Raw genomic sequence first — 26,157 nt, forward strand, 5'->3', positions numbered from 1 at the left:
TTAACTACTGGGTTAGTCTTTTGTTTGGCTATTTCCACCATGCTGGGTAGTTCTGGGTAGCTTTAGCCACTGGGTTATTTTCACTCAGCGCATATTGGTCCTTTTAACCCCTTAACATCCAAGGCTTATTATATATTAAGGTGTATTTTTTAGCAACTACAGGGACTTCAAAGCAAATTGTCTGAGCTATTCTTAGGTTATAGAAGTGAAACTTGGCCCTGGCCATTTAAGGGGTTAAACTGTAGAACTTGTTGTGGTGAGTGTAACGTCTTAGCTACAGTACTGTCCACCTTTCATTTATTTAGCTTCCAGTCACAAAATGTCATTAAGTACAAACTATTCATGTTGATAAACCAACTTCTAAGACTGAACTTTGGAGGTGTGTCTGCAGATTCTTTGAGGAACTGAAAGTGAGTCTCCTGAAAAGAATGAAAGCTGGAATAATGGCAAAGAGTGACACACTGAACACTGAAAATGTTGATTTTATATTTAATTATTGAGGCTTCTGTGTAATTTTCTATTAAATATATATTAAATGTTTTCTGCTGTTTTTCCTGACAATGAAAAATGACTAACTTGATATTAAAATTATATTGCAAATTAAATAAATGAATGTGCAGAGCACTGAATAGATTAGTGTATTAGTGTGTGTTTGTGTGTGTGTGTGTGTGTGTGTGTGTGTGTGTGTGTTTCACAGATGTAATGAACCGCCTGCACACACAGAAATACAAGAACAGAGAAAATAAATGCAGAGGAAAAAGGGAAATAGGAGCAGAACGTCCCTAGAAAGCTGTTCAGTGTTTCTACTCAGAACATGTTTACATACATAATAATGTGCTCCTTTGATTATATGTCAAAACTGCCTTGTCAGAAGTGACTTAACGAGCTTAACGAGCACCTTTCTCCTGCAATTATGTTGTCAAAACACACCTACGTTATTGAATGAACTGCAGCGGAGGGCTAAAAGACACCGAGGAGAAGGGAAAATGGGAAATGGGGGGAGGGAGGAATCCACAACCCACCCACACAGCCCCAAACACATGTTGTGCTGACAGTTAATTTTTCAGCATTCCTCCCAGAGGTTGATGGGACGTAATTAACCCAGCCTGGGAGAGAGATCTGTCCTCCATCTCACACTCACACTCCAGCTGAAGTCTTCCACCGGCTGGCCTCGCCATATATGACGGCTTCCCTGTTTACAGCAGGATCTGCCAATTAACCCCTTCACTCTTTAAGGCGTAGGGGAGCCCAGGGGAGCATTATAACAGTGCTTTTCATGTAGTTAAACAGGTTCAAGTATAATTTGCTGTGGGTCAACTTCTCGTATCGCCATAGCAACATCATCTGTGGCTTTTCACTGCAATCAGACGGATGTTTCTGCAGATTCACCCTGAAAATTATTATACCACCCTATATTATTATAATCTCTCTCTCAGTGTCTATAATATAGAACTTCTTATAAATAGGAGAGCTGGACAGGCTAGAGTACAGCCTCCACGGGGGGTTGGGGGGGGGCGTTATTTTAACACACTCATACCACTAAGACCCTCAAAGTAAACAATGGGAGACTCCCACCATTATACATTCAAAACAGCATCCAGGTTGGAAAGCTGGTAATTTAAACAACATACACACTTACAACATACACACTTATGGTTCTTCAAGGGCTCTTCAATAAAGAAAATGGTTCTCTATAGCACCAAAAAGGCTTCCCTTGTTGTGGAACTAATAAATGATTATCTTATCTTACCTTTCAAAAAGATTCCACATAGAACCATCTACAGCATATTCTCCATCATTATGAAGAACCATGTCATGATGCAAAGAACTCTTTAATCAACCAAATGGCTCACGGTTGTATATAGAACCTTTTTTTTTATTAAAGAAACCTCAAAGAACCATCTTTTTAAAAATATATATAATAAAAGAAACACTTTTGGTGCTATATCGAACCATTTTCTTTATTAAAGAACCCTTGAAGAACCTTCATTTTTAGTGTGTAGAATTATATTGAATTAATTGCATCATTTTTCCAGATTTATAGCAAATCTTACAACAAATGTTACAACTGACCTTTCAGTCTGTTATAAATAATGTTTACTTCTCCTTTTTGAGAGATGTGTATGTTATGTAACGTATTAATGTTGGATTTTTTTTTTTATTATTTAGCAAAAAAGCAAAATATGTTGGGTTATAGCCCAATCTCCTTTACACTCTTAAAAAAATGGTTCTTCAAGGGTTCTTTAGTGAAGACAGTAGTTCTATATAGAACCATGAACACTCAAGAACCATTTGCGTGATTGAATGCTGTTTTGCATGGTGAAATTGTTCTTCAGATTGATGGAGAATGTGGTGTATATGGTTCTGCATAGAATCTTTTTTGAAAACGGTTCTATATAGCACCACATAGGGTTCTCCTATTGTTACAAGCCTAAAATTTTAACAATAGAAGAACCCTTTTGTACTGCTATTTCAATCTGAAGAACAATTTCACCACACAAAGAATCATTTACTCATGGAAATAGTTCTCTGAGAGTTCATGCTTTTATATAGAACCTCTGTCTTTACTAAAGAACCATCTTTTTATGCAAAAAAAAAAAAACTGTACGCAAAAACAAAACAACACAAAAAAACAAATGCTTATAACTGATTCATGTATAGAAGCTAAGTTGAGACTGAGAAGGAGAAACAGCACAGAACAGAATGAGTTTTAATATAGTTTATTATAGCCATTGGTGGAAATGGGATGGAATGCAGAAGAACCCTGTTCCAGAAGGAAATGTCCAGATGGAACAGTGTTCCAGCTCAGGTATTCTACAGTCCATTCAGGCAAAGTCACGGTGCTGCAGTGTGGTCCGCCTGGTAAGCCCGTTTGGATTCCTGCTTTATGTTGCTGGTTAATAGTTTAATTTATAATGGTTTAAATTGTCTACACCTCTTAGCATACAATCAAATTCAGTGATGCTTTTAAACATTAAAAGCCAGAGTTTGTATAATTTTCCAGGCTGTTCTTAATAAATATTCCTGTTCTCCATAGTAATCGTCTCATCATCTGTAAGGAAAATAATGTTGAAAAGGTTTGAGGATGGAATCTCTGGAGTTTAATCAAAGCATTAAGATTTTGATCATAAGATCAAGAAAATACCGAGGGTGGACAGAGAACCTTGATTTATTTGCAACAGTCAGTCAGAGGTACAAACCTAAAAATCATGGTTCTTTGAGGGTTCTTTAGTAAAAAAAAAATAGTTCTATATAGAACACTCAAAAAAACCCTTTGCATGTTCTTTGCATCATAAAAGTGTTCTGCTATAGATGGTTCTCTATAGACTTTTAAAAAAAGGTTCTAAATAGCACCAAAAAGGGTTCTTTTATTGTTACAGGCTCGATGTTGTACCTATAGCAGAAATTTTTGGAGTGCTAAATAGAACCAGTTTCAGAAACCATCTATAGAATGCTACCATCTGCAATCTGAAGACCCTTTCACAGTTCAAAGAACTATTTAATCGTGCAAAGGGAACTTTGAGTGTTTATGGTTCTATATAGAACCTTTTTATTTGCTAAAGAATCCTTGAAGAACCATCTTTTTTAAGAGTGCGCAATACTGTGAGTACTGAGTACTGATGTACGATAAAGTTAAGCTTCTAAGAAAAAACGGTGTTTTACTGTACTTTCATAGTGAAAATGATATTAATACATTAAAAAAATAATATAAAAATATGAATATACAAAAAATACATTTTTAGTTACACACTGAAAATTAAAACTAGTTTTTGTTGAGTTTAATTGTTTTTAAAGTAGTAACTAACTTTAGTAGTTAAAGATTATTATAATGAGTGAATATTAATAACAGTAGTTAACTGAATAATAAGCCCTCAGTTTAATAAGCCCTGAATAACAAGGCTGCTGTTTCAGGTCTTTCTAACCACCTCCAGCTGCAGTCGGAGTAGGAGCTCTTCCTCTTGGAGCGGTGACTGTTTTTCCCCGTGTTGTTTTGCTGGTGTCATTGAAATGATAGCCGTATACCTGGTGGCCTCATTATAATAGCGCGGCTCTGGTGGAGGAGCAGCATCCTGACCTTCACTCTGTGTCTCATCTGTGTCCACCTGGACCATCCAGAAAGGGCTTATCTCCTAAATTTCCACCCCGAGGCAAAGTTGGTAATTACTTTCCGGGGCTGCATGCGTCTCCTGGCAATCCATCATCCGCTTTTTTCACCGGCCGCCGAGTGTGACAAGAAACAGGTGAAAAAAAAAGAAAAAGAAAAAAAAAAATCCGGTCTGTTTTGGGGCGAGATGGGAGGGAAATGTGCCGATCGGCTCCGAAGACCCACATAAGTAATTTTTGGATTTTTCTTCTCTTCCTCCGGAGCAAAATTACGGCTCCGGGAGCTGAGGGGGAAAAGGTTGGGAATAGATTTGTATTGAAGGTGGCAAGTGTAAAAGTGGCTGCGGCTCAGTTAAGATTGCTGGGATGTCGAGGAAGCGGCCGCGAGGAAGAAGAAGAAGAAGAAGAGGAAGAAAGAAGAAGAGGAAGAAGGAGACGAAGCCTCAGATGGAAGAAACAAATATTTGAAAGAGAGATTACCGCGGCTGCCGCTCGGAGAGAAAGATGTGCAAGATGGCAAAATAAACAAGACGGGTCTCGGGGGAGAGAGAGTGGAGAGCATAAGCAAAACAGAGAAAGAGAAAGAGAACAGTGCGCACGGGATCAGGGCTACAGAGGCAAAACGGAAACAAACAAACAGCGCCGAGGAAGGAAGGAGGGAGGAGGGAAGGGAGGGCGCTTAGCAGGTGGAAGTGTTAAACTGAATAAACTGAATGAGAGAATAAAAAACAATGCAAACAACTCCTAGAGGAAGACTTGATGACCACCTGGCCTTTAAAAAGCTCTCTTTTAGAGATGGAGGCAGTTAATGATGCTCGGAATTACTCTAAACAGCCCATCTTATGATATTCGTCCACCTAAAACCTTATAATTCCAATTTGTTACTGTACCTTTAATACTAATTTATGTAAATGAGCTCTGTTCTGATTGGCCACCTCATTCACAAAGCCATTTACTCCTGAAACACTCATTACTTCAGTGAGAATGGGTGGAGCTAAACTGCTGTAGACTGAAAAGGTGGATATTAGTGGTCATCAAAATGATAATTCTTGACCAAAACTGAAAACTGAAATAAAAGGTTATTTTATTTACAATTTGCCATTTAATTTAATCAGCATTAATGCTGATGAAGCTTCAAGGTGATAATCATCATACAGAAAGATAATTGAGAGAACTAGAGGATTCATTTTAAACAGCTTTTAAATAATATTAATATTAAATTTCTTTAACTATTTTTTTTTTTTAATATGTAAAGTATGTGGGTGTGGCTTTGGAACTCCAGCCTAGCAGTCTGAGGTTTTTCCACTAGAGGGCACTATTAATGTTCATAATTCAAAGAAAAGAAAAAGCCACAAACTTCAGTTGGATCTAACAAATTCAAGTTGGCCTGACTGGGTGAGTTTGGAGTGGAAGAACCTGACTGGCCCTCACAGACCTCTGACCTCAACCCCATCAAACACCTTTGGGATGAACTAGAACAGAGATTGGGAGCCAGGCCCTCTCGTCCAGCATCAGAGTCTGACCTCACAAATGGTCTTCTGGATGAATGGACACAAATTCCCACAGACAGACACTCTCCAAAATCTTGTAGAAGCTTCCTAGAAGAGTGGAAGCTGTTATAGCTGTAAAGGGGGACCAACTCCATATTAATGCCTATGGATTTAGAATGAGATGTCATAAAAGCTCATGTAGGTGTCCCAATACTTTTGTACATATAGTGCATACACTGCCAAATCCTCCTGTCACATTCAGCTGTAAGAAAGAGCAGTGATGCATGTTTTGATGCCATTTCTGATATGACTGTCACTCTTGGAGCTGATGGCTGTGGGACAAAACCCTCATCATCTGACAGTTTATCATTTTTCTGCTGACACAGTTCATCTTTTCGGCCTCTGAGAGAGAACAGATGGATAATGTTGGTAGGACTGTATGGACATAATGTGTGTAATATAACATGTTAAATTAGTTATTTTGTATTTACATGTTCATAACACTAATAAAGCCCAGCGGACAATATTTCATGCTCCAAATATTAGTAGAAATATGTTTTTCCTGTAATTTTAAACTTTTAAAACTGGTCAATTTGTCCCGCTTCATAACGAAAAGGGTTCAATTTCAGCACCCCCTTAAAACACCTCTCCTGAGAGGATGTGGTAACCTGTTTTCTTCAAAATCAAAGTTTTCAGCAGCCACTTAAAAGTAAAAAGACCAAATAATACTCCACAGTGTGTGCAGGTAAAGTCCTTATTCTGAGTGATTCTAATTGCTGAAGTGTGCTGGTTTGCCGGTGCGTTAGCTCCGACTCTCTCGGCAGCTCTGCTCTGCTGCTCCGCCCCGAGAGACGCCTGCTATTCCAACACGGATCCGGTAAGTCCAGCTGCATGCAGAGGAGACTGCGGCAGACGATTATCATGCGGTAAACAGATGTAAAATCAATAAGGCGTATAAGAGCTTGTGTGGCAGTCAGTCTTCATCTGTGCAGACGGAGGTCTGGGTCAGCGTGCCGTATTAAAAAGCCCTCACCGAATCCTCTCCAGGACACGGCTCCCTTTAAGTGCTTTGATCCAAAGTCATTTAGTGCTGCGGATCGGTTTGATTTGGAGTTTTACATCTGCAACTTAATCCCGTTAAGTCCTGGAATTACAGAGCAGTGGGCGTTCAGCAGGACTGCCTCAAGACAGCAGACGCGCTACGTATGCATGAGCGCAGTGTTTTAAATATTCCTGCACAGTAGAGTAAAACTACAGCAGTCTAATGAGGGACAGCAGCTTACAGTCAATAAGCTTAGACGTCTAGAGTTATTACTGTGCTGTATGATTTAAATAGTTAAATACATGCGCAAAATACTGAATCCTCAGAAAGTCAACATTGATTTTATTGATGTGTTTGCATTTCCTCCCTTTTTTTAAATAAGCCATAAAAAAATATACTTTCACATAATTTGCTTTGATGGATTTTGGAAGAAATGTTACATGTTTTAAAGGGGACTTAAAAAGTGAGATTTTATTTAAAAATAGTGAGCCTCAGACATACAAAGATGTCATTGTTGTCCAAAATCAAATTTTTGTCATTTTTTTATTTTTCTACATTATTTGAACACCATTAAAATCATTAAAATCTCATGATGAATGGACCAATAGAAATGCTCCAGAAACCCTTAGAACTAAACCTGTTTCTCCTGTAAACTTACTATTGTGTGTGTGCATATCTTGCTACTTGTTACTTGTTGACATTATAAACAAAAGCGCAAAAAATCTTTACACTATAGAGATATTTTACACGTATCGCACATGGAGTATTGATTATATTGCACACAGGAAATGGTAATATGAATGGTAATTCACAGTTTATGTGCTGTCGGTGTTTGAGGTCTAACAGGGGGTGGAGGGGGTTCTACTGGGAGCAGTGCTGGTTGTATAGTCTAACAGCAGCAGGAAGGAAAGACCTGCGCTAATGCTCCTTCACACACTTGGGGTGTGTATATACATATATATATATATGTATATATATATATATATATATATATATATATATATATATATATATATATATATATATATGTACACAACTCTGTAGTCTCTGCTCTAAAACAATCATCTCATAAAGTGATTGATAATTATCTGATGAGCTTGCTCAGGTATGTTGGGGTATTGGATTGTTTAAACTGTGCAAGTCTGAGGGTCCGCAAAGGTTAGTTTATATTGAAAGAAATGAGTAAATGACACTGTTGTATAATGCTGAACAGTGGGCAAAGCTGAGGCCCGTGGTCATACTTTCACCTCAGTACGTACAGCACTGTGCAAACCACCCTTCACCCTTTACATGGACTACAGATGAACAGCACTTAAAGCTTTCATCTCTGAGAGAGAGGAGAAAATCAAGCTGCTTCAGATCTGAAAACATCCACAGGTGTTTCTGTCCATCCTTCCACTGTGAGAAGACGACTCAGCGCTGTGGGTCTGAAAGGATGTGTCGCTGTTCAAGAAGAACCTCACTGAGAAAAGGAGACGGACACATCAAACAAAGAAGCTGAACGATGGACTGACCACCCCAGAGTCCAGACCTCAACACCACTGAATGTGTTTGATTACGTCAGAAAATGATCAACCAGCTTCTAAGACTGAACTTTGGAGGTGTGTCTGCAGATTCTTTGAGGAACTGAAAGTGAGTCTCCTGAAAAGAACGGAAGCTGTAAATAACTTGGCTGTTTTGACTGTAAATGAAACAAAGGAAGGGCACCAGTTAGCACTGTGCCAGTGCAATCATGCTAAATGGTTTCCATTTGCTTTTAGCCATTAGCTGTTAAAATTTACACTTGTATCACTCTTATACAGAGGAATTCCTTGCAGACTTGTCAAGGGTGCGTGATACGTTGAGAAGCTAACAGGCCGTGCAGGATATATTTGGCTCATGATGTGAAGTGGATGTAAACGCTGCTGTCAAGTGGCTATAGACGCTGGAGTGGCGCCACACATGCTCAGACCTGCTCAGCGCGGTTAAGGAGGCACTCAGAGTAATAAAAGCATATTTCTGTATAGGAGAGCGTGTTTCAAGGCTGCAGTCCAGTCCCACAGAGACAAAACGGTGGCGCACTCTTCACTTCCCATTCCGCTCTGCAGCAGGATTGGCCTGTCACGGCTAATTCTCAAACCGATCGCTCTCCTCCACTACGTTCTCCAACGCGGAGGGTCCTACATGGCTGCCCCACAGGGAGAGAGAGTGCCGTGACAAAGAGCAATATCCCCCTCTCTTTCCTCGCTCTCCAACGTCTCTTCCTTTTTCTATCACTTTAACCTATGCTGGCTTACGGCGAGCTACGGTCATGTGCAAAAGTTTGGGCGCCCCTGGTGAAATGTCACGTGCTGTTGGTATAGCCCAGTTCAAACTGGACGGGTTTTACATGGGGAGGTTCTGTAGTCTGAGCGATTATCGGGGAGATCTGCCTGATCTCTGTAGTTTTTACAAGTCTACTAAGGGTTTTTTCACACTAGAGCTTTTTTTTCTGGACCCCGGACTGCTTGCTCTGTGAATTTGGTACGTTTGGTCAAGTGCGAAAGCTGTTTTTGAGCCTAGGAGTGGTCCAGAGAGCCGATCTCTGGTCATTCTGAAATCAGTGGTCTGGGGTTCAGTTCTAGTAAACTCTGATACCTGCTATCCGCTCCTGGCACAGTGTATGGGGTTGTTTGATTGGTTCACTTTGTAAAGTGACCGCTTTGACTTAGCATATTACTTCCCTTTTCAAGTTTTGTGATGGCAGGAAAGGATTATTGTGGACAACAAGTGCTGTTCTTCACCCACTTGAGTGTTTATATCCAAGGAAAATAATGAAAAAGCAGCAAACAGATAAAGCTAATGCCAACCATTTTGCAAACCTGCATGCAGAAAAGCGATAAATCGCGAGTTTGGTCAAGTGTGAAAGCTGTTTTCGAGCCTAGGGGTGGTCCAGAGAGCCGATTTCTGGTCCTTCTGAAATCAGTGGTCTGAGGTTCACTTCCAGTGAACTCTGCTACCCGCTATCCACTCCTGGCACCACATATGGGGTTGCTGAAAAGTGATAAATCCACAGTTCTGATGGAATTTTTGTGTGTAAAAGCAAACCAGCGCTAGTGAGCGAGCTCTGCGAGTATGGTATGTTTGGTCAAGTATGAAAGCTGTTTTCAAGCCTGGGAGCTGTCCAGAGAACCGATCTCTTGTCCTTCTGTAATCAGTGGTCTAGGGTTCACTACCAGTGACTCTAGTACCCAGTATCCACTGTGGGGTTGTTTGATTGGTTCATTTTGTAATGTGACTGCTTTGACTTATCATGTTACTTCCCTTTCCAAGTTCTGTGATGGTGGGAAAGGATTATTATGGTCAAAAAGTGCTGTTCTTCGCCCCCTTTCAGTGTTTATATCCAAGGAAAATAATAAAAAGCAGCAAACAGATGAAGCTAATGCCGACCATTTTGCAAACCTGCATGCAGAAAAGTGATGTATGAGTTGCGCAGTCACTCCACGGCTCCACAGATGGAATTCTTGTGTGTGAAAGCAAACCAGTGATGATGAGTCTGTCCCCAAACGAGCCCAGATAGGTCCTGCATATGGACTCAATATTTGGGACAAGTGTGAAAAGCCCAAAGTAATAATCTGGAACATATTACTTTCTATAATTAATCAACCCCCAAACTTCCTTAGTAATAGCAGTCTAGGTACTAAGTACTAAACTGTCATTGGGGTGGTACCTCAAGGATACGTCTGCAGTACCTTCAGTTAGGGAACATAATTGTTCTATTATTTAAAGCAATAATATTTTTGAAAAGAGGGTTCTTCAAGAGTTTTGCACCATGCTTTAATGATTCTTTGCATGGTGAAATGGTTCTTCAGATTGATGGAGAACGTGTTGTGTATGGTTCTATATAACACCAAAAAGAGTTCTGCTACTGTTACGATGTCAAGCTTGTAACAAAACAAGAACCCTGTCTGGTGCTATACAGAACCATTTTCAAAACGCTTATATATACAACACATTCTCCATCAATCTGAAGAACCATTTCACCATGCAAAGAACTATTTAAGCATGAAAAGGGTTCTTTGAGTGTTCATGGTTCTATGTGGAACCATTGTCCTTACTAAAGAACCCATGAAGAACCATCTGATTTAAGAAAGCAGCCTTTTTGTTTTGTCAGTCTGTTTTAAAACATTCGGTTATGAAAAGGTACAAATACGTACTTTTCACCTGAGAAAAACGTATTTAAGGTTCACTGTTGGACCTGTAAACCACTGTTGTTCCTTTGAGGGAACAATTACATTAAAAAATGTACCCACACAGAACCTGTTTATCTGACGGTATAATGTAATAATCAATCTTGGTAATAAACAACGATACCTCTGTTCACTGGTGAGCAGGAGACAAAGCTAACCACAAATAATGGAGCTCTTAATAATGTTAAATAAAGGTCTCAGCTCCTTTATCCTCAAGTTTAGAACAGGACTGTCATCTACAATCTGAAGGTTCCTCTCACAGGGCAGCGTGATTTCTGTCCTGTTGGGTGACATTAGTTAAATCACTTTACCAGCCTAATGCTATTCTGTCTGGTCATAACTGGAAGTTAGTTTTGGTTGTTTGAATTTTGTTGTGTTGGACACCGAATGAGAAATGTATTTTTATTTGGATGCTGTTTTTGGCATTAAAACTATACACATTGGGCACCGCATCATTTTTTTGTCTGTAATTTTTCCACATTGTTCACTCTGCAAAAAAAACAAACAGGCAGAATGTCTTCCAGTGACAAAGACAACCTTTGCACCTCACAAAACAGGCAAACGACGACACTGTGTGGGCTACGTTCCATTTCGGAGAAGTAAAAGAAGCATGCAGAGCTTCACCACCTCATACAGTGGCTGGAAACAAGTGTTTGTAACTCAGTTTGAGCTGCTTTTGGAGACGCCAACACCATCTGTGAGGAAGCAGAGGGCAAACGGATCCTTCTGACGTTCGCAAAAAAGTTCTAGTTGCTGGGACACAGCTGAACTGTCAGCTTGGTTGTCACCGTGACAACACCAGAGGAGAGAGTGATTAGTCAGTGAGTTTATACCGCAGGCGAAATTTACAATCATCATTTACACTGTACATCATTTACACTGTAGTGTCCAGCCATTGGTCCGTGCTGCTATAGAGGCTCAGGAGGCGTGGCCATGTGAGGAGCCTCATGGGAGGTGAACACTCCCTGTAAAAAAGGCAATTAAATGCTGTTTATGTCATTGTTTGTTCAAGAAGTGTGTATGTGTAACTGTGTTGTTGTGCCTCGGTATTTGGGTTGAGTGTCTACTGTAAGCCGAGACTGTATGGCTGATGATGACCACCATGCTGTCTGTGCTGTGTTGTTATGTGCCTTTCTGCTTGGTGTTTATTAGAAGTGCAGGTCTCACAGCAGAATCATGGCCTCCCGTATGTCTTACTGTACAACAACATCACAAAACATTGCAAGATGTCATCATTTACGATATTATTTTATGCTCTTATTATTGACATCTGAATAAATCCGCTCTGTGTATAAAGGCCTTAACACTGAAGTGAAGGTCCAGGCTCTAATGTTTTAATCCAGGCTGAGGTAATTTGGGGAAATTACATAGATTCTTTATCTGGCATGAACCAGAACTGAGTCCCTTACAAGTTACACTGCCGGACCTCCTCTGGTAAACTAATCCAGCTCCAGTAGGGCTTAAATGAAAATAGGTTAACTCATTAACCTCCACAGGGAACAAGCGTAAATGTGGCATTTTTCTGCCAATTTTTTGTGCAAAGCGCCTATTTATTTGCTGAGTTTAACATTTTGGGAAAAAAAGCAAATCATGAAATATAAATACATGTCATAACTGCTGCACATGCCACATTTTATGTCCCCCAACATGTTAAATGGAGCAAATAAGCAGTTATTGTGCATTCAAATGTGCCATGTGTTCCTTGTATAGACTTTCACTTAGCAAACAAAGTAAAAGTAATTTGACTGGGGCACCAAAACTTTTGCACGCGGCTGTACACAGGCGAATGCATGCTGGTGGCTAACGTGTTCCCGGTGCTGCTCATCATCACCGCGCCGCTGCCATGATTCACTGAACTTGTTACCACGTCAGGCCGTTTGATGTACGCCATAAAAAGATATTAAATCTTAATTAAATTTCCATCTTCATCTAATTTGTCTCTATCGGTCGGCCATATGGCACACGAACAGAGAAAAAAACCCAGCGCAAATGGTTTTGATTGATTTTAAAATTAACAACTAGAAGGAGGAGGGACTTTTTGGGGTATTGGAGCTGTGGATGATCTTTATTCTGAGGGAGAACGTTAGACGGGCCTTTTATACAGCGTTATTAGATTATGGATTTTTGTGCCCTCTGAACGCAGGACGGTATTAAAGCAGCGCTCTCTGAGGAAGCAGCACCGATGCACTTTGTTTTTATTAACAGCCTGTCAGTCTCAACTTCTGGTGTCTATCCTCCAACTTCTACCCAGCCCCCATAGAGAAATTTTGGATTTAGTTTAGAATTATTTTCAAATAAAAATATTACAAAATATTCTGTTTACAGTCATTTTAATGTTTCCCTGATTTTCTAAGTAAAACTAACTTCATATACCTAAATATTATATTTTTCTGTAGAGTGTAGTGCACAGTTTACATTTTTTGCTGAGGTTAACAAATTAGAAATAAATACACCATAAAATAAAATAAATTTGAATAAAAAATAAATTTAACATACTGGGAAATAATACAAAACAAAAATATCTCCCTTTGGGTGCCTTTGGTTTTTTCCCAAATAAATGAAACTGAGCAAATAAATAGAAACTGTGCACTAAAATATGAAGTAAAATGCCAGGATGTAGAGGAGGTTTAACTTATTTTCACTTATCAATGAAAGATGTCATTTGACCGAGGGTGCCCAAATTTTTGCACATGTCTGTATGTTTTGGAACACACTGTTATCGTATTGTTATCCAGACTGCTGCTACCAATAATAATAATAATAATAATAATAATAATAATAATAATAATAATAAACTGTATTTATACTTTACCTTTCACACATTTGAACCACAACTCAAAAGTGCTTTACAAGGGAAAATACAAATAAAAGCCAGGATAAGAAAAGAAGAGAAAACAGCAAAAATAAAAGCAGTGAATAAAAAGAGGGGAAAATAACTACTACATAATAATACAAAAATTCTAAAATTAATAAGATTAAATAATATATAAAACAATATTTAATATAATAATCAATAATACATATATAATATTGATAGGTAAATTGAATAAATAAATAAATCTCATTAAAAGTCAATTAAATAAAAAATAAAAGCTAAATTTCCAAATTAAAATTTAATTTTATTATTTTTGGTCCATGTTCTCATAATATATTCAGTCTTTTGGTCTACAAAAACAAAATTTCTTGTGAATAAAAGTATGAAAATTATACAAAAAAAAAAGAAAAATCCATAACACTATAATAACAAGCAACTGTAAGTGATAGTTTTTAATTATATAACTGTTACTGCATTAGTCAGTGCTGCATTGTGAATTATTAACCATTTGCTTAGTGATATACAAATGATCAAAAATATTGATTAATCATTGATAATCATCAGTTATTGTTTGTTAATAATGGTTTAGTTATTTGTTGCTCTTAACTTCAACATAAAATAAAAATAAAGTTACACTTATTTGCATAAAGCATTTCAAAATAATTATGAATGAACAATTTACATACTGTTTTAAATTATTATAAAGTAGTTATTTACAGTCTTTCTACTTTACAGTGCATTAGGTGTTCCTTAATGCTTATAATTAATCATTATTAAGTGGTAAATACTTTTATACTAAGCTACATTATGTTACTGATTACACTTAAATATAAAACATTAATGATAAAAATCACATTTGCAGTGCTTTAATTATATCTGTGTCACTAAGTAAATGTTAATAACTCAAATAGTAGCAATTATTAATGCACACGTGTTTATTATTGACCATTAACAACCTAATAAGTTGCTATTTTTATAGGGCCTATTATTATAAAGTGTTACCAAAACATCAGTGAGGTACAGATGGAGTCCTGATGGAGTACTGATGGAGTACTGATGCTCATCTGAGGTATAAGTATGCAAAATTTCATCACTGTAGACCAATCAGAACAAACCGTGTGCCTTGAAAGGGTTAACATATATCGCTATATTACATTTTTCATAAAGGCCATGTGCTTCTGCATTTATGCAGCGGGTCATTCTGAGGAGAATAAAAAATGAAAGCGCTTCACGTCGCATACAAATTCCTGACTCCACATGTTGGAGGCCGCTGAAATGTGCCGGACCGCGGCCAGTCCTCTACGATATGTATAATGACCGTATAATGTGCGTCCCACTAGCATATGGTGTGCATTTAACAGTGTTAGTTTACTTCTGGGCCTGCTTGCTGTTTGGATGGTTCTAGTGGCTCCTGCCATCTGGACGTTCCTGCGCTGGCAGTAACGATTGCCGTGGTTACGCCTGCTTCATAAAAACCGGCAGCCTCCCCGCCGTCACCGTCCAGACGTTTAACAGATGTGACCCTCGCTTATGTCCATGAGAGAGGTAAGGAGATAAAGCCAAGACCCCCTACACGCTCCAGTGGCTTTAATCTCTGTCATATACAGCACCGGGCAAACGTTTGGACTCTCCTCATTAGACGGACCGTTCAGAGGACTGGGGTCATATTCAGTGACATAAAGTAATGCAAAATATGCTGCAGATACTCTTTAAAAAGATGGGTCTTCTGTGGTCTTTGGTACAGACAGTGGTTATAAATAGAACTATGAACACTTAAAGAATCATTTGCATGCTTAAATGACTCTTTGCATGATGGAATCATTCTTCAGATTGATTAAGAATGTGTTGCACAGGGTTCTAAATAGCACCAAAAAGGGTTCTGCTATTGAACCCTTTTCAAAAAGCTATATACACCGATCAGGCGTAACATTATGACCGCCTCCCTGTTGTCCATCTTATCAGCTCCACTTACTATATAGGTGCACTTTGTAGTTCTACAGTTACAGACTGTAGTCCATCTGTTTCTCTGATACTTTGTTAGCCCCCTTTTACCCTGTTCTTCAGTGGTCAGGACCCCCATGGACCCTCACAGAGGAGGTACTATTTGGGTGGTGGATCATTCTCAGCACTGCAGTAACACTGATGTGGTGGTGGTGTGTTAGTGTGTGTTGTGCTGATCTGAGTGGATCAGACACAGCAGTGCTGCTGGAGTTTTTAAACACCTCAGTGTCGCTGCTGGACTGAGAATAGTCCACCAACCAAAAATATCCAGCCAACAGCGTCCTGTGGGCAGCGTCCTGTGACCACTGATGAAGGACTAGAGGATGACGGACACAAACTGTGCAGCAGCAGATGAGCTATCGTCTCTGACTTTACATCTACAAGGTGGACTGACAAGGTAGGAGTGTCTAATAGAGTGGACAGTGAGTGGACACAGTGTTTAAAAACTCCAGCAGCACTGCTGTGTATGATCCACTCAGACCAGCGCAACACACACTAACACACCACCACCATGTCAGTGTTACTGCAGTGCTGAGAATGACTCACCGCCCAAATAGTACCTGCTCTGTGAGGGTCCATGGGGGTCCTGACCATTGAAGAACAGGGTAAAAGGGGGCTAACAAAGTATCAGAGAAACAGATGGACTACAGTCTGTAACTGTAGAACTACAAAGTGCACCTATATAGTAAGTGGAGCTGATAAAATGGACAATGAGTGTAGAAACAAGGAGGTGGTCATAATGTTATGCCTGATCAGTGTATATTCTGCATCAGAAAAACTATATAAACATAGAACCTTTTAAACATGCAAATGGTTCTTTGACTGTTCACAAACGCTTCAAGAACCAATACAAGACTAATATAAGACTAATGACTCTAAACATTGAGACAATAGTATGTTAACCGTTCTTCACATTAATTAGAATGTGTTGCATGTTGTTCTATGTAAGCACCAAAAAGGGTTCTGCTATTATGATGATGGCAAGCTTATGACAACAGAAGAACCCTTTTCAAAAAGCTTCTAGATAGAACCATATACAACACATTCTCCATCAATCTGAAGAACCATTTCACCATGCAAAGAACTCTTTAATCATGCAAATGGTTGTTTGAGTGTTCATGTTCACTGTCTTCACTAAAGAACCCTGCAAGAACCCTTCAAGGACCAATACACATCACTTTCACTTTTAGAAATATTTCTCAAACAGCTAAAAAACATTCTGGTATTATATTTTTTTGGTCAACACTGTATGAGTTATTAAATAAAATAACATTTTAAAATATAAGACTAATGATTATAAACATTGGAATGATCTATGAATTATTATTATAAAGTGGAGATTTTCAGTCATACGTTCTGATTGGCTGAGCTGCGTTTGAAGCTGTTATAAAATACTCATTATAGCCGCCTCACAGCCACTGAGTTCCATGTTACTGCCTCACAAAAACTCCTTGTGGTGTTAATGGAATAATCTTTGGCTTTTTAATGCATCCTCAACTGTACTGATGGAGTAAGAACCCGGTTCTGTTTAAACTGAGGGGCTGTCAGCTTATTTTCTTAACTAGAACTAGATTATAGGCTAAACAACTAAATCTAAAACGTAGAAAAGTAAAGAATGTGTCACTTGAATATCTTACACACTTCAAATGTCTGTGTTTTGGATCGCTTTAGCACCAAACCCAGACGAGGCTGACGATCCAACCCAGGCTGAATCTGAAACGGCCTGTTTTCTAAACAATGCACTATGAAATTAAATTCTCGCTTCTGCACCCAAACAGTGCTGTAGTTGTCCAGTGTGGACGTGTCTGAATCCCACATGACTGTTTAGATGACTCTTTAGCTATATTACACACTGTTTGGCTGCAAGAGCCAGTATTTTAATTCCTACATAGTGCACTATGTAGGGAGCAGGGAGCCAGTTGAGATTCAGCCCCAGTGTGTGAAGAGGGATGTGTAACACTGTTAGCTTGGTGCTAAATAAGACTGGAAATCACACAGAGGCGCTAATTTAAAATTAGCATTGTTAACACGGCAGTAATGTGGCGGCCAAAAAGTTTTTGCATTGAACAGTGTTATATTGTGACATGATCATTATTAAATGGCCAAAAGTTTAAAAGTTCATGAAATGACTGAAGCATTCCATGTTAATTATCAATAATAGGACAAATTATTTCTTTAAAAAATTGTATATTTTATTTATTTTATTCTGTCTACATTTTTACAAATGCAATAAGCAGCTTGAGGTCATGCATTACAGTGATTTTATTGTGGGTAAGGGGGTTCACTCCACTTTACATCATGCTTAATAACACCCTTATTATGGCTTACTGCTTTACTTTGGTATCCATGTGGATCCACCAGCTAGTCAGCTCAGTGTATTCACTGAGGCCACGAACTACAGATCAGGGAACTCAAGGAAAACAGGTACAAAAGGAGGTTTAATTAAACTATTCGGTCATGCTTTATTTGGATGGTCCCCTATAGATGCTCTACCGCTACTTCAGTCATTAACAATCTTTCTGGTTATCCTCAGTTGATTATCAACAACATTATGGTTAGGGTTTAGGGTTAGGAGTAGGTGTAGGTTTTGCCTTGAGGTTGAGGTTACGGTTAATTTTAGGGTTTAGGGTCAGATTTAATAAACTCTTTCACACTGAACTTCAAGTTCAGTTGAATTTAATGGGTATTTAGTTGAAAGTTATTGAAAGGCAGACTGAGCATTTGTAAAGCATCTACAGTGAACCATCTAAGTTACATTCAACTTCAAGTTCAGTGGCATTTAATGACCATTCAGTTGAATGTTACTTAAATATATACTGAACATACAGTGGACCAAATAAAGTGTTACCAACTATTCAGACGCAGCCGCTGATGCACACAAGTACGAGGAGTTTAGAGTGAATCTCAAGGATTGTGTTCCTGTTTAGAACCATGTCAGAACTGGCCACCCAAATTATGGAAAGTGAGACAGTCAACCATAAAGCAGTCACCAGATAAACGTCCTACCTACTCTGAGTGAATGGTTACGTGTTACCCATGAAAACCTGCCCTCAGGGTAGCTACCAGTCAGTTGTAATTTAATAATCAGCTTTTCTCGCTATGATAGGCTAATTTGGGGAGCAGACAGGTGAGTGAATGTGTGCCGAGTCTCCTCAGTAGTGCTGCTCTGTGTTGGTTTACTTTTACTGTAGAATATGTTTGTGGTAAAGCCCAGCCAGCCTGTTCTCTCTCACCTCACTAAATGACATGTATAAGTGTAATACTTAGTTCTAGATGAACTTAAGTTCTAAGTGAACACATCCTCTAAAAAAATCACATTCAAGTTTGTTCTATGTAGAGGATGTGTTAACTTATTTACACAAAAAAGCATACCGTTTGAGGGTGTTTATTCATTTGCATATGATCGTATATATAACAGATATGAGATATTGATCCAAATTCCTAAGAAGGTGTTAAAATAAACCACTGTTACTCTGTAAATGGAATAAACCCACATAAGAACCCACACCAGAGAACATGTAGTGAGCAGAACTGAAATGAAGCACAGTTTTAGTTCCATACAGAAAATAAACAATGCATCACTTTTTTATGTAAATTTTTAGCAGTAGCCGTATTTTATTTCGTTTTTTTCCTAGCAGCATTTTCATTGCTACTGCAATAAAATCTCTGGTTCTAACCTGGTCACCTTATTCTAAAGGTTCTAGCTACGCCCCTGAATAATGTGTTGGTATCCAGTTAGACCCCTCGTCCTGCTGTAGTGCCTCCTTTTCTTTGGGTTTGGGTTTTAGAGGAGGAAGTAGGGTAATGGGCTCTGAGAGTGGAGCATGAGGCCACTGTTAGAGGGTAACAGTGAGGGGTCATTTATGAGCAGAACAAAAGGGACAAAAGCCTTTTGGCACATTTTAAGGACAAAAGTGTCCTTTTAGTTTGAAAAAAAACCCAAAAAGGGTTCCTGCGTTGTTACAAGTTTGACACTGTAACAATAAATAAACATTTTTGGTGCTATATAGAACCATCTTCATCAATCCATTTCACAATGCAAAGAACCATTTAAGCCTGAGTGTTCAGGGTTCTATTTAGAACCATTCTCTGTACTAAAGAGCCACTATTTCTAGAGTGTACCAAAAACATGACTGTAAAACCAGGGCTCTAGACTTTTTGGGGCCCTAAGGAGGATTTTTTCACAGCTGAAAAATGACCTTTAGAACCAGACAGCAAAAAAAGTATCTTGTCAAGTAAAATGATCTTAAATCTAGTTGATGTATCCAAAATGTCTTTGTTGAGATCGTTTTAAGCTTGTTTTAAGACCATTTAACCTATTTCCAGACTGTTTTAAGTGATTTTATTAAGTAAAATTATCGGCATAATCAGTTGGGGAAGTTCAGTTTTGCACACACCACAGAGCAGGAATCCACACATTATATAAAGATCATGATCAAATACTGGACATACAATAATGGTTGAGTAAATATCTGAGTGGACATGCACCGTCCCGCCCTAACACAGCACGTCTACGTGTTGGTACTCACAGATATTGGCGGTGCCCTTGGGTATGGGCAGGTATGATCCGGCGCTCCAGGCTCGTCCCTGATAATTCCTCTTACAGCGTCCGCAGTCCGGCCCCGTGGTGTTGTGTTCGCACTCGCAGCTCAGCTTCTCCTTCTCAAACACGCAGCTGTTAGCGTGAAGGTTGCACTTACACCTGTCAGAAAAACAGAGAGAGATAGAGGAACTAAAAAAAATCTACCCTCGTGGATTTCCACTCGCTAAGTTCAATTACTGGAGAGAACACAGAGCTGGAGAAAGAGTGAGAGAACGAGAGAGAGAGAGAGAGAGAGAGAGAGAGAGAGAGAGAGAGAGAGGATCTAAAAACTGCTGTTGAAGGCCAGAGTGACCTTGGAAGTTCATTAGCATTTCAACTGAATGTATGTCGGTATGTGGTCGTCTGAATCTAAAGTTTCCTGAAAAGAGCTTCAAAACCAGCACAAAACTCCAAGGCTTTCCGTTAAATCAACATCATTATTTTCTGTTTTTTGCTGTTTTTTTCCACCTCTCTCACTCCTTTTCCCCCCTTTGAAATATCTTATTTGTAATTGTCCCTGTGGAGAAGCATAATTACGTTAAGGTCACATTCGCAGGTGCAAAACGAACAAATATTATAGCCAAAGGCACTGGATACAATAGCTCCGCTGGCTTAACCTTTAAGTCCAGGTTTATAGATTACAGTGGTCAAACCACATAATCAAGACTATTAGAGATACTGAACAACTTCACTTATGCTGATTGGTGAAGTAACAGCAAGGTGTGAAATACAGGGGGTCCTGGTGGGTCCAGGACACATGCATGAATCCTTTGGACCCCCTAAAAGTCTGAAAATCAAAATGATACACTCTAAAGTGGTTCTTCAAAGGCTTCTTTAGTAAAGAACATAGTTCTATATGGAAGCACAAATGCTCAAAGAACCATTTATTCTTGCAAAGGGTTCTTTCAGCATTTATGGTTCTATATAGAACTACTTTTGTTACCTAAGAACCTTTGAAAAATCAGTTTGGAGTGTATCATTTTGATATCCTTACATAACATCATAGCATGTTTATTATACAGAGACTACTACACACTTAAAAAGATGGTGCTTTAAAGCTTCTTTAGTAAACAAAATGGTTCTATACAGAACCATGAACACTCCAAGAACCATTTGCATGAATAAATGGTTCTTTGCATGGTTCTTCAGATTGATGGGGAATGTGTTGTATATGGCTCTGAATGGCACCAAAAAGGGTTTTGTTACTGTTACGAGTTTGACATCGTGACAATAGAAGAACCCTTTTTGGTACCATATAGAACGCTTTTCAGAAAGGGTGAGTGTCCATGGTTCTGTATAGAACTGTATAGAGCAGTTACTTTTTACTTGCTGTATTTTCTTCCTTCACGCTCTCTGTTTTCATTGGTTGTTGCAGGAACCTGTTTAGATTGAGTCGTTGACCAGTTTTCACTAGATTACACTCAGAGTCGGGTCGTAAAAATCAAACATGTTTGATAAACTCAAACTGGTCTGAAACGCGACCGGGAGGAAAGAAATCTGAGTCTGTGCCCCTCAAACAAGACTCGAATCTCTCTCCGACTGTCGACTCCGACTGACCCAAAAATCTGCAGACTAGAGCTGACCAGCTCAGACTCAGCACAACTGAGAATCGGGGCTGAAATTGGGGTAAAATCATGTAGTGTAACCCAGCTTTAGTTTCACAACTCCAGAGCTCCAACTAAAGAAGCCAACCTGAGACACCAGTGTCTTGGCTGATTGACTACATTTGAGGTAAGCGGGGAAAAATAGTGTAAATGTCTCATTTTGAGCTCAACTAGACTCGAGAGAAAAGATTTCCACATCTTGTCACGAGTGATTATTTGCATATTTCATTTTATTTTAGCCAAAAATCTCTGTCGCTTTGTCTCTGTCTGTCTGTCTCTCTCTCTCTTTCTCTCTCTCTGTCTCTCTCTCTATCCCTCCCTCTGTCTCTCTCTCTCTCACTCTCTCTGTCTCTCTCTCCCTGTCTCTCTCTCTTTCTCTCTGTCTCTCTCTCTACAGTAAAATGTCAGTATTGATTTTGCTGTGTGTGTGTGTGTGTGTGGAGGGGGGGTGGAGAGGTTACAGTGTGAGGTGAAGCTGAAGGGTTTGTTTACTGTGCTGGTGGGCTGGTGGCGGTGGTCTCCTGGGTGTGGAGCGGAGTCAAACGCTGGCTGAACGTGGGCGGACATGCTGCACCTGTGCTCTCTCTCTCAGTATGATTCATATCCAGACTGAAAAATCTGTCCTTTAATGTGACTCCTCACTGCAGAGTCCAGCTGGACTCACTCAGCGCTCACCCACGATTACAGTTACTGGACAGCAACTTCCACACTGGACAGGTCCAGCTAAACAACCATACACTTCACCACAGCAAAACAAACTACAGCTGAACAGGCCGTCAAAAGTTTATTCTAAGACAATAATGCAAACCACGTGTGGTGATTTAGGCGACATAGACAAATAAACAATATCACAATACGTAAAGAGCAATTCCACCAATTTCTTTTCAAAATTTTCTGTGTAAGTGTGTGAGATGTAAACAGAGTGATTCAGCGTGGTTTGGTGTGAAATGGTTCAGATGTCTTTACAGTGGTGGTGATAGGAACCAGGGGTCGCCATGACTACAACACAAATATAGACATTTTATTTACCATCCAAAACCACCAATGAACCTACATGAGTCTTCTGAGTTTATATGGAATGTTGATGATGGGAAAATCTGAAATAATAAGTTTTCTTTGGGGACTTTGAGGATTTGGCCTCATAATGCCCAGCATGTGTCTGTCCACCATGAATAGATTTAAAAAAGTATATGTTTTTGGCCAAAATCTTCTCAAATCTATCGTAAAACAGTGTCTCAGTCATCAGGCAGTGAATTCATAACCATTTCATGTAGTAACTTTCTGTGAGGGAGCTTTTAGAGGTGGACGTCTGGTTCCTGTCACCACCACTGTGGACAATTCTGACTCTGTAAGTTTCTCTAGAACAGAGCGTTTCACACCAAACCACTCTGAATGGCTCAGACAAATTGACAAATCAATCAACTCTGAAACAATTAAGTAGAACGATCCATATAGGGATATATGGATTTGCTTTTGTAGTACAAAATGATGCCTTTAAGGACAAAGTTCTGAACTTTTCATGTGAGGAAACCATGAGTGTGTGGAAAATAAACAACTATTCTTTCATCCAGTGATGGATAAAACCATGTGATATTGTGTTGATCAGTTCTGGACCATAATTATTAGAGCTGGACCTTCAGTTCAGGCCATAAAGCCAAAACTTGGTCATAAATGTTTCTTTATGGAAGAAGAAGTCAAAGCTTTACTTCCACCGCGGTTGACAACAACTTTAATCTAATCTAATATAATGTAATCCAATTTAAAAAGCACCCTGTACTCTGTGATATTCCACTGGGTGTCTTTTACGCTGTGACCTTCAGGTCTCCTTAACGGCAGAAACATTTTAATCATCAGCCTGCTACGCGACAGGCCTGTTTTAATGAAGCACACACATCAGGGACCCTCCGGCGTTTTCGCCGTTGGCATGGCTACATCGCCACTGGTACCAGAAAACTCTCATTACAGTCCGATCACCGTGGAGACAGGCATCACCATGGTGAGAAAAGATGTAGAAAAGTGCAGATTCATTTCAATGTGGAGCGATTACAGCCCTTAAAAACCGCAATTATGACTGGCAATAAAAGCAAAGCAATTTTATATGAAATATTTCTGTTTCTTTGCTCACTGAAAGAACTTTATGTTCATTTTATTACGATTTGAATTAGATGGAAAGCTATTGTGCACCATCTTGTTTTGCAGGAAGAAGCACAAGTTTCTACTGTTTTTCTTTTTTTGTCATTTTTTGACATCAAAACAAACAAAAAAGTCAGAAGACTAGAACCTGTAAATTAATTCAAGGAATTTGTACTTAAATAATTTTGTAACTGTGTAATCTAATAATTACTTTTTGATAATTATTCAAGGCAATGCGATATATAGTTTTCAAACAAGCAACTCTAAAAAAAAAAGGAAAGAAAGAAAAAAAAAACTTTGCACCTGCAGTTTATGAACAATTCAGTCTAAAGAGAGTGCAAATGTTATTATAACTGTAACAGGCTGTAACCGACTAAGAGGGTAGGACAAATGATGCAAATCATTCATATAATTCTGTTATCTGAACCATGCAAGCTTTTTAACATAAATACATACAAATATCAGTGTCAAATTAAATATGATTAGTGAAAAGAGGCTGTCTAACCAACTAGTATTGAATATAGGAGAGCAACTATTAGCACCATAAAACTGTACACATCTATAGCACATTTTTGATGACTCTACAAATAAAAAAGGTCCAAACATGAACTGTTTTGAATGTATAAGAAGGGATATGGAATTCTCGTATTGTTTAATTTGGTGGTCTACAGCCCCAACCCCCCCAAGCCCCCCCATGGAGGCTGTATTTTAGCCTGGCTGGATCTCATTCACAGTACAAACACTGAGATTATAATAATTTACAAATTTTGAGACTTAAAAAAACACTAAAATGTTACTTTTAAGGTATAAAAATACAAAAACAGTCTTCAAACTGTTTAAGGTATAAAAAAGTCTTCAAACTGTTTAAGGTATAAAAACAGTCTTCAGCGTGAATCTGGAGAAACATCTGTCTGGCTGCTGTGAAAATTCACAGGTGACGTTGCTATGGGAACACAAAGGAAACATTCCAATGCACCGGTGAACCTATATGTGTCTTCTGAGTTTTTATAGTGGAATGTTTATATTTATAATGGTAAAACAGTGGAAAATCTGAAATAATATGTTTTCTTTGGGGACTATGAGGACTTGGCCTCAAAACACCCTGCATGAAATGTCAGTATTGTAGTAGTAGGTTATATTGTTTTTATACAAACAACCTACACATCACCTCTACAAATGACACATAACCTTTGTACCCCTCCCCCATAAATGGACTTAATAAAAGTATACGTTTTAGCCAAAATCTTCTCCAAACTATCATAAAACAATGTCTCAGATTTGAGGCAGTGAATTCATAACCATTTCAAGTAATAATTTTCTGCAAAGGAGCTTTTAGAGGTGGACGTCTGGTTCCTATCACCACCACTGTGAATAACAGAGCATTGTACACCAAACCACTCTGAATGACTCTGTTTACATTTAAACCATTTAATTACACAAAACTTTTGAAAAAAAATGAAGGAAAAAAAATCAGAAATGTGTTTTAAACTCAACAGAAAGAATAGCTCTCCTTATTTTGGGTCTCTGCAGTCAGTTCCACTACAACCAACAAGCTGAATCTCAAACAGCTTCTTACTTGCTATACAGTGCACCCCAGACACAGGTCATGATATAATGGCTTGCGCACCCAAACAGTGCTCTGCACATCCAATGGGGAGCCATTTGTGATTCAGAGCGTGTTTAATCAGACTTTAATGACATATCTACTGTCCCCGCTTCCTCTGCTATTACTTTCTGCCTCCATTCTTTGGGGGTGAAGCGGGGCACTCTTTTCTTCGATGTATTTTTCATTCAGATAGACTCCCCGCAGAACAAGCATCTATTATAAATGCACATTTTGTTTGTCTGCAGGTTTCAATGAGACACATAGCCTTGGGCACCACTGAGAGTGGCAACATGCATCTGCTGGAGGTCACAGCATGTATTCATAGAAATACCCATGAGGCCTTGCGCTCCAATTGCTCAGACAGGTTAACATGGTACAGTTGGAGATCAATGCTGTACATCTCTTTGCTGTCTCTCAGACACAAAAAAATCCTTAAAGTTCTCCTTGAAAGACAGGAGATGCAGCAAACTGTTATGGAGTTATTATTTATTTATTTATTTATTTATTTATTTATTTGTCTCCTGGAGAAATTGCCACCTCGCTGCCAAGTAAGTCTGCCTTCATACTCTGGC

The 26,157-nt window shown here is 38.9% G+C and overlaps 1 protein-coding gene across 2 annotated transcripts in view; it reads right to left on the reverse strand.

Moving 5' to 3' along the window:
* ntng1a (netrin g1a) overlaps nucleotides 1-26,157 on the reverse strand; it is a 211,007-nt gene that overhangs the window by 49,185 nt on the left and 135,665 nt on the right. For both annotated transcript variants that reach the window (XM_036581451.1, XM_036581441.1), the window contains exon 4: nucleotides 20,190-20,362. In XM_036581451.1, the coding sequence (XP_036437344.1) occupies nucleotides 20,190-20,362 (173 nt within the window). The remainder of the gene's footprint in view (nucleotides 1-20,189; nucleotides 20,363-26,157) is intronic.

The sequence above is a fragment of the Colossoma macropomum genome, unplaced genomic scaffold, assembly GCF_904425465.1.
Source record: "Colossoma macropomum unplaced genomic scaffold, Colossoma_macropomum, whole genome shotgun sequence".
NCBI classification, from domain to species: Eukaryota; Metazoa; Chordata; class Actinopteri; order Characiformes; family Serrasalmidae; genus Colossoma; species Colossoma macropomum.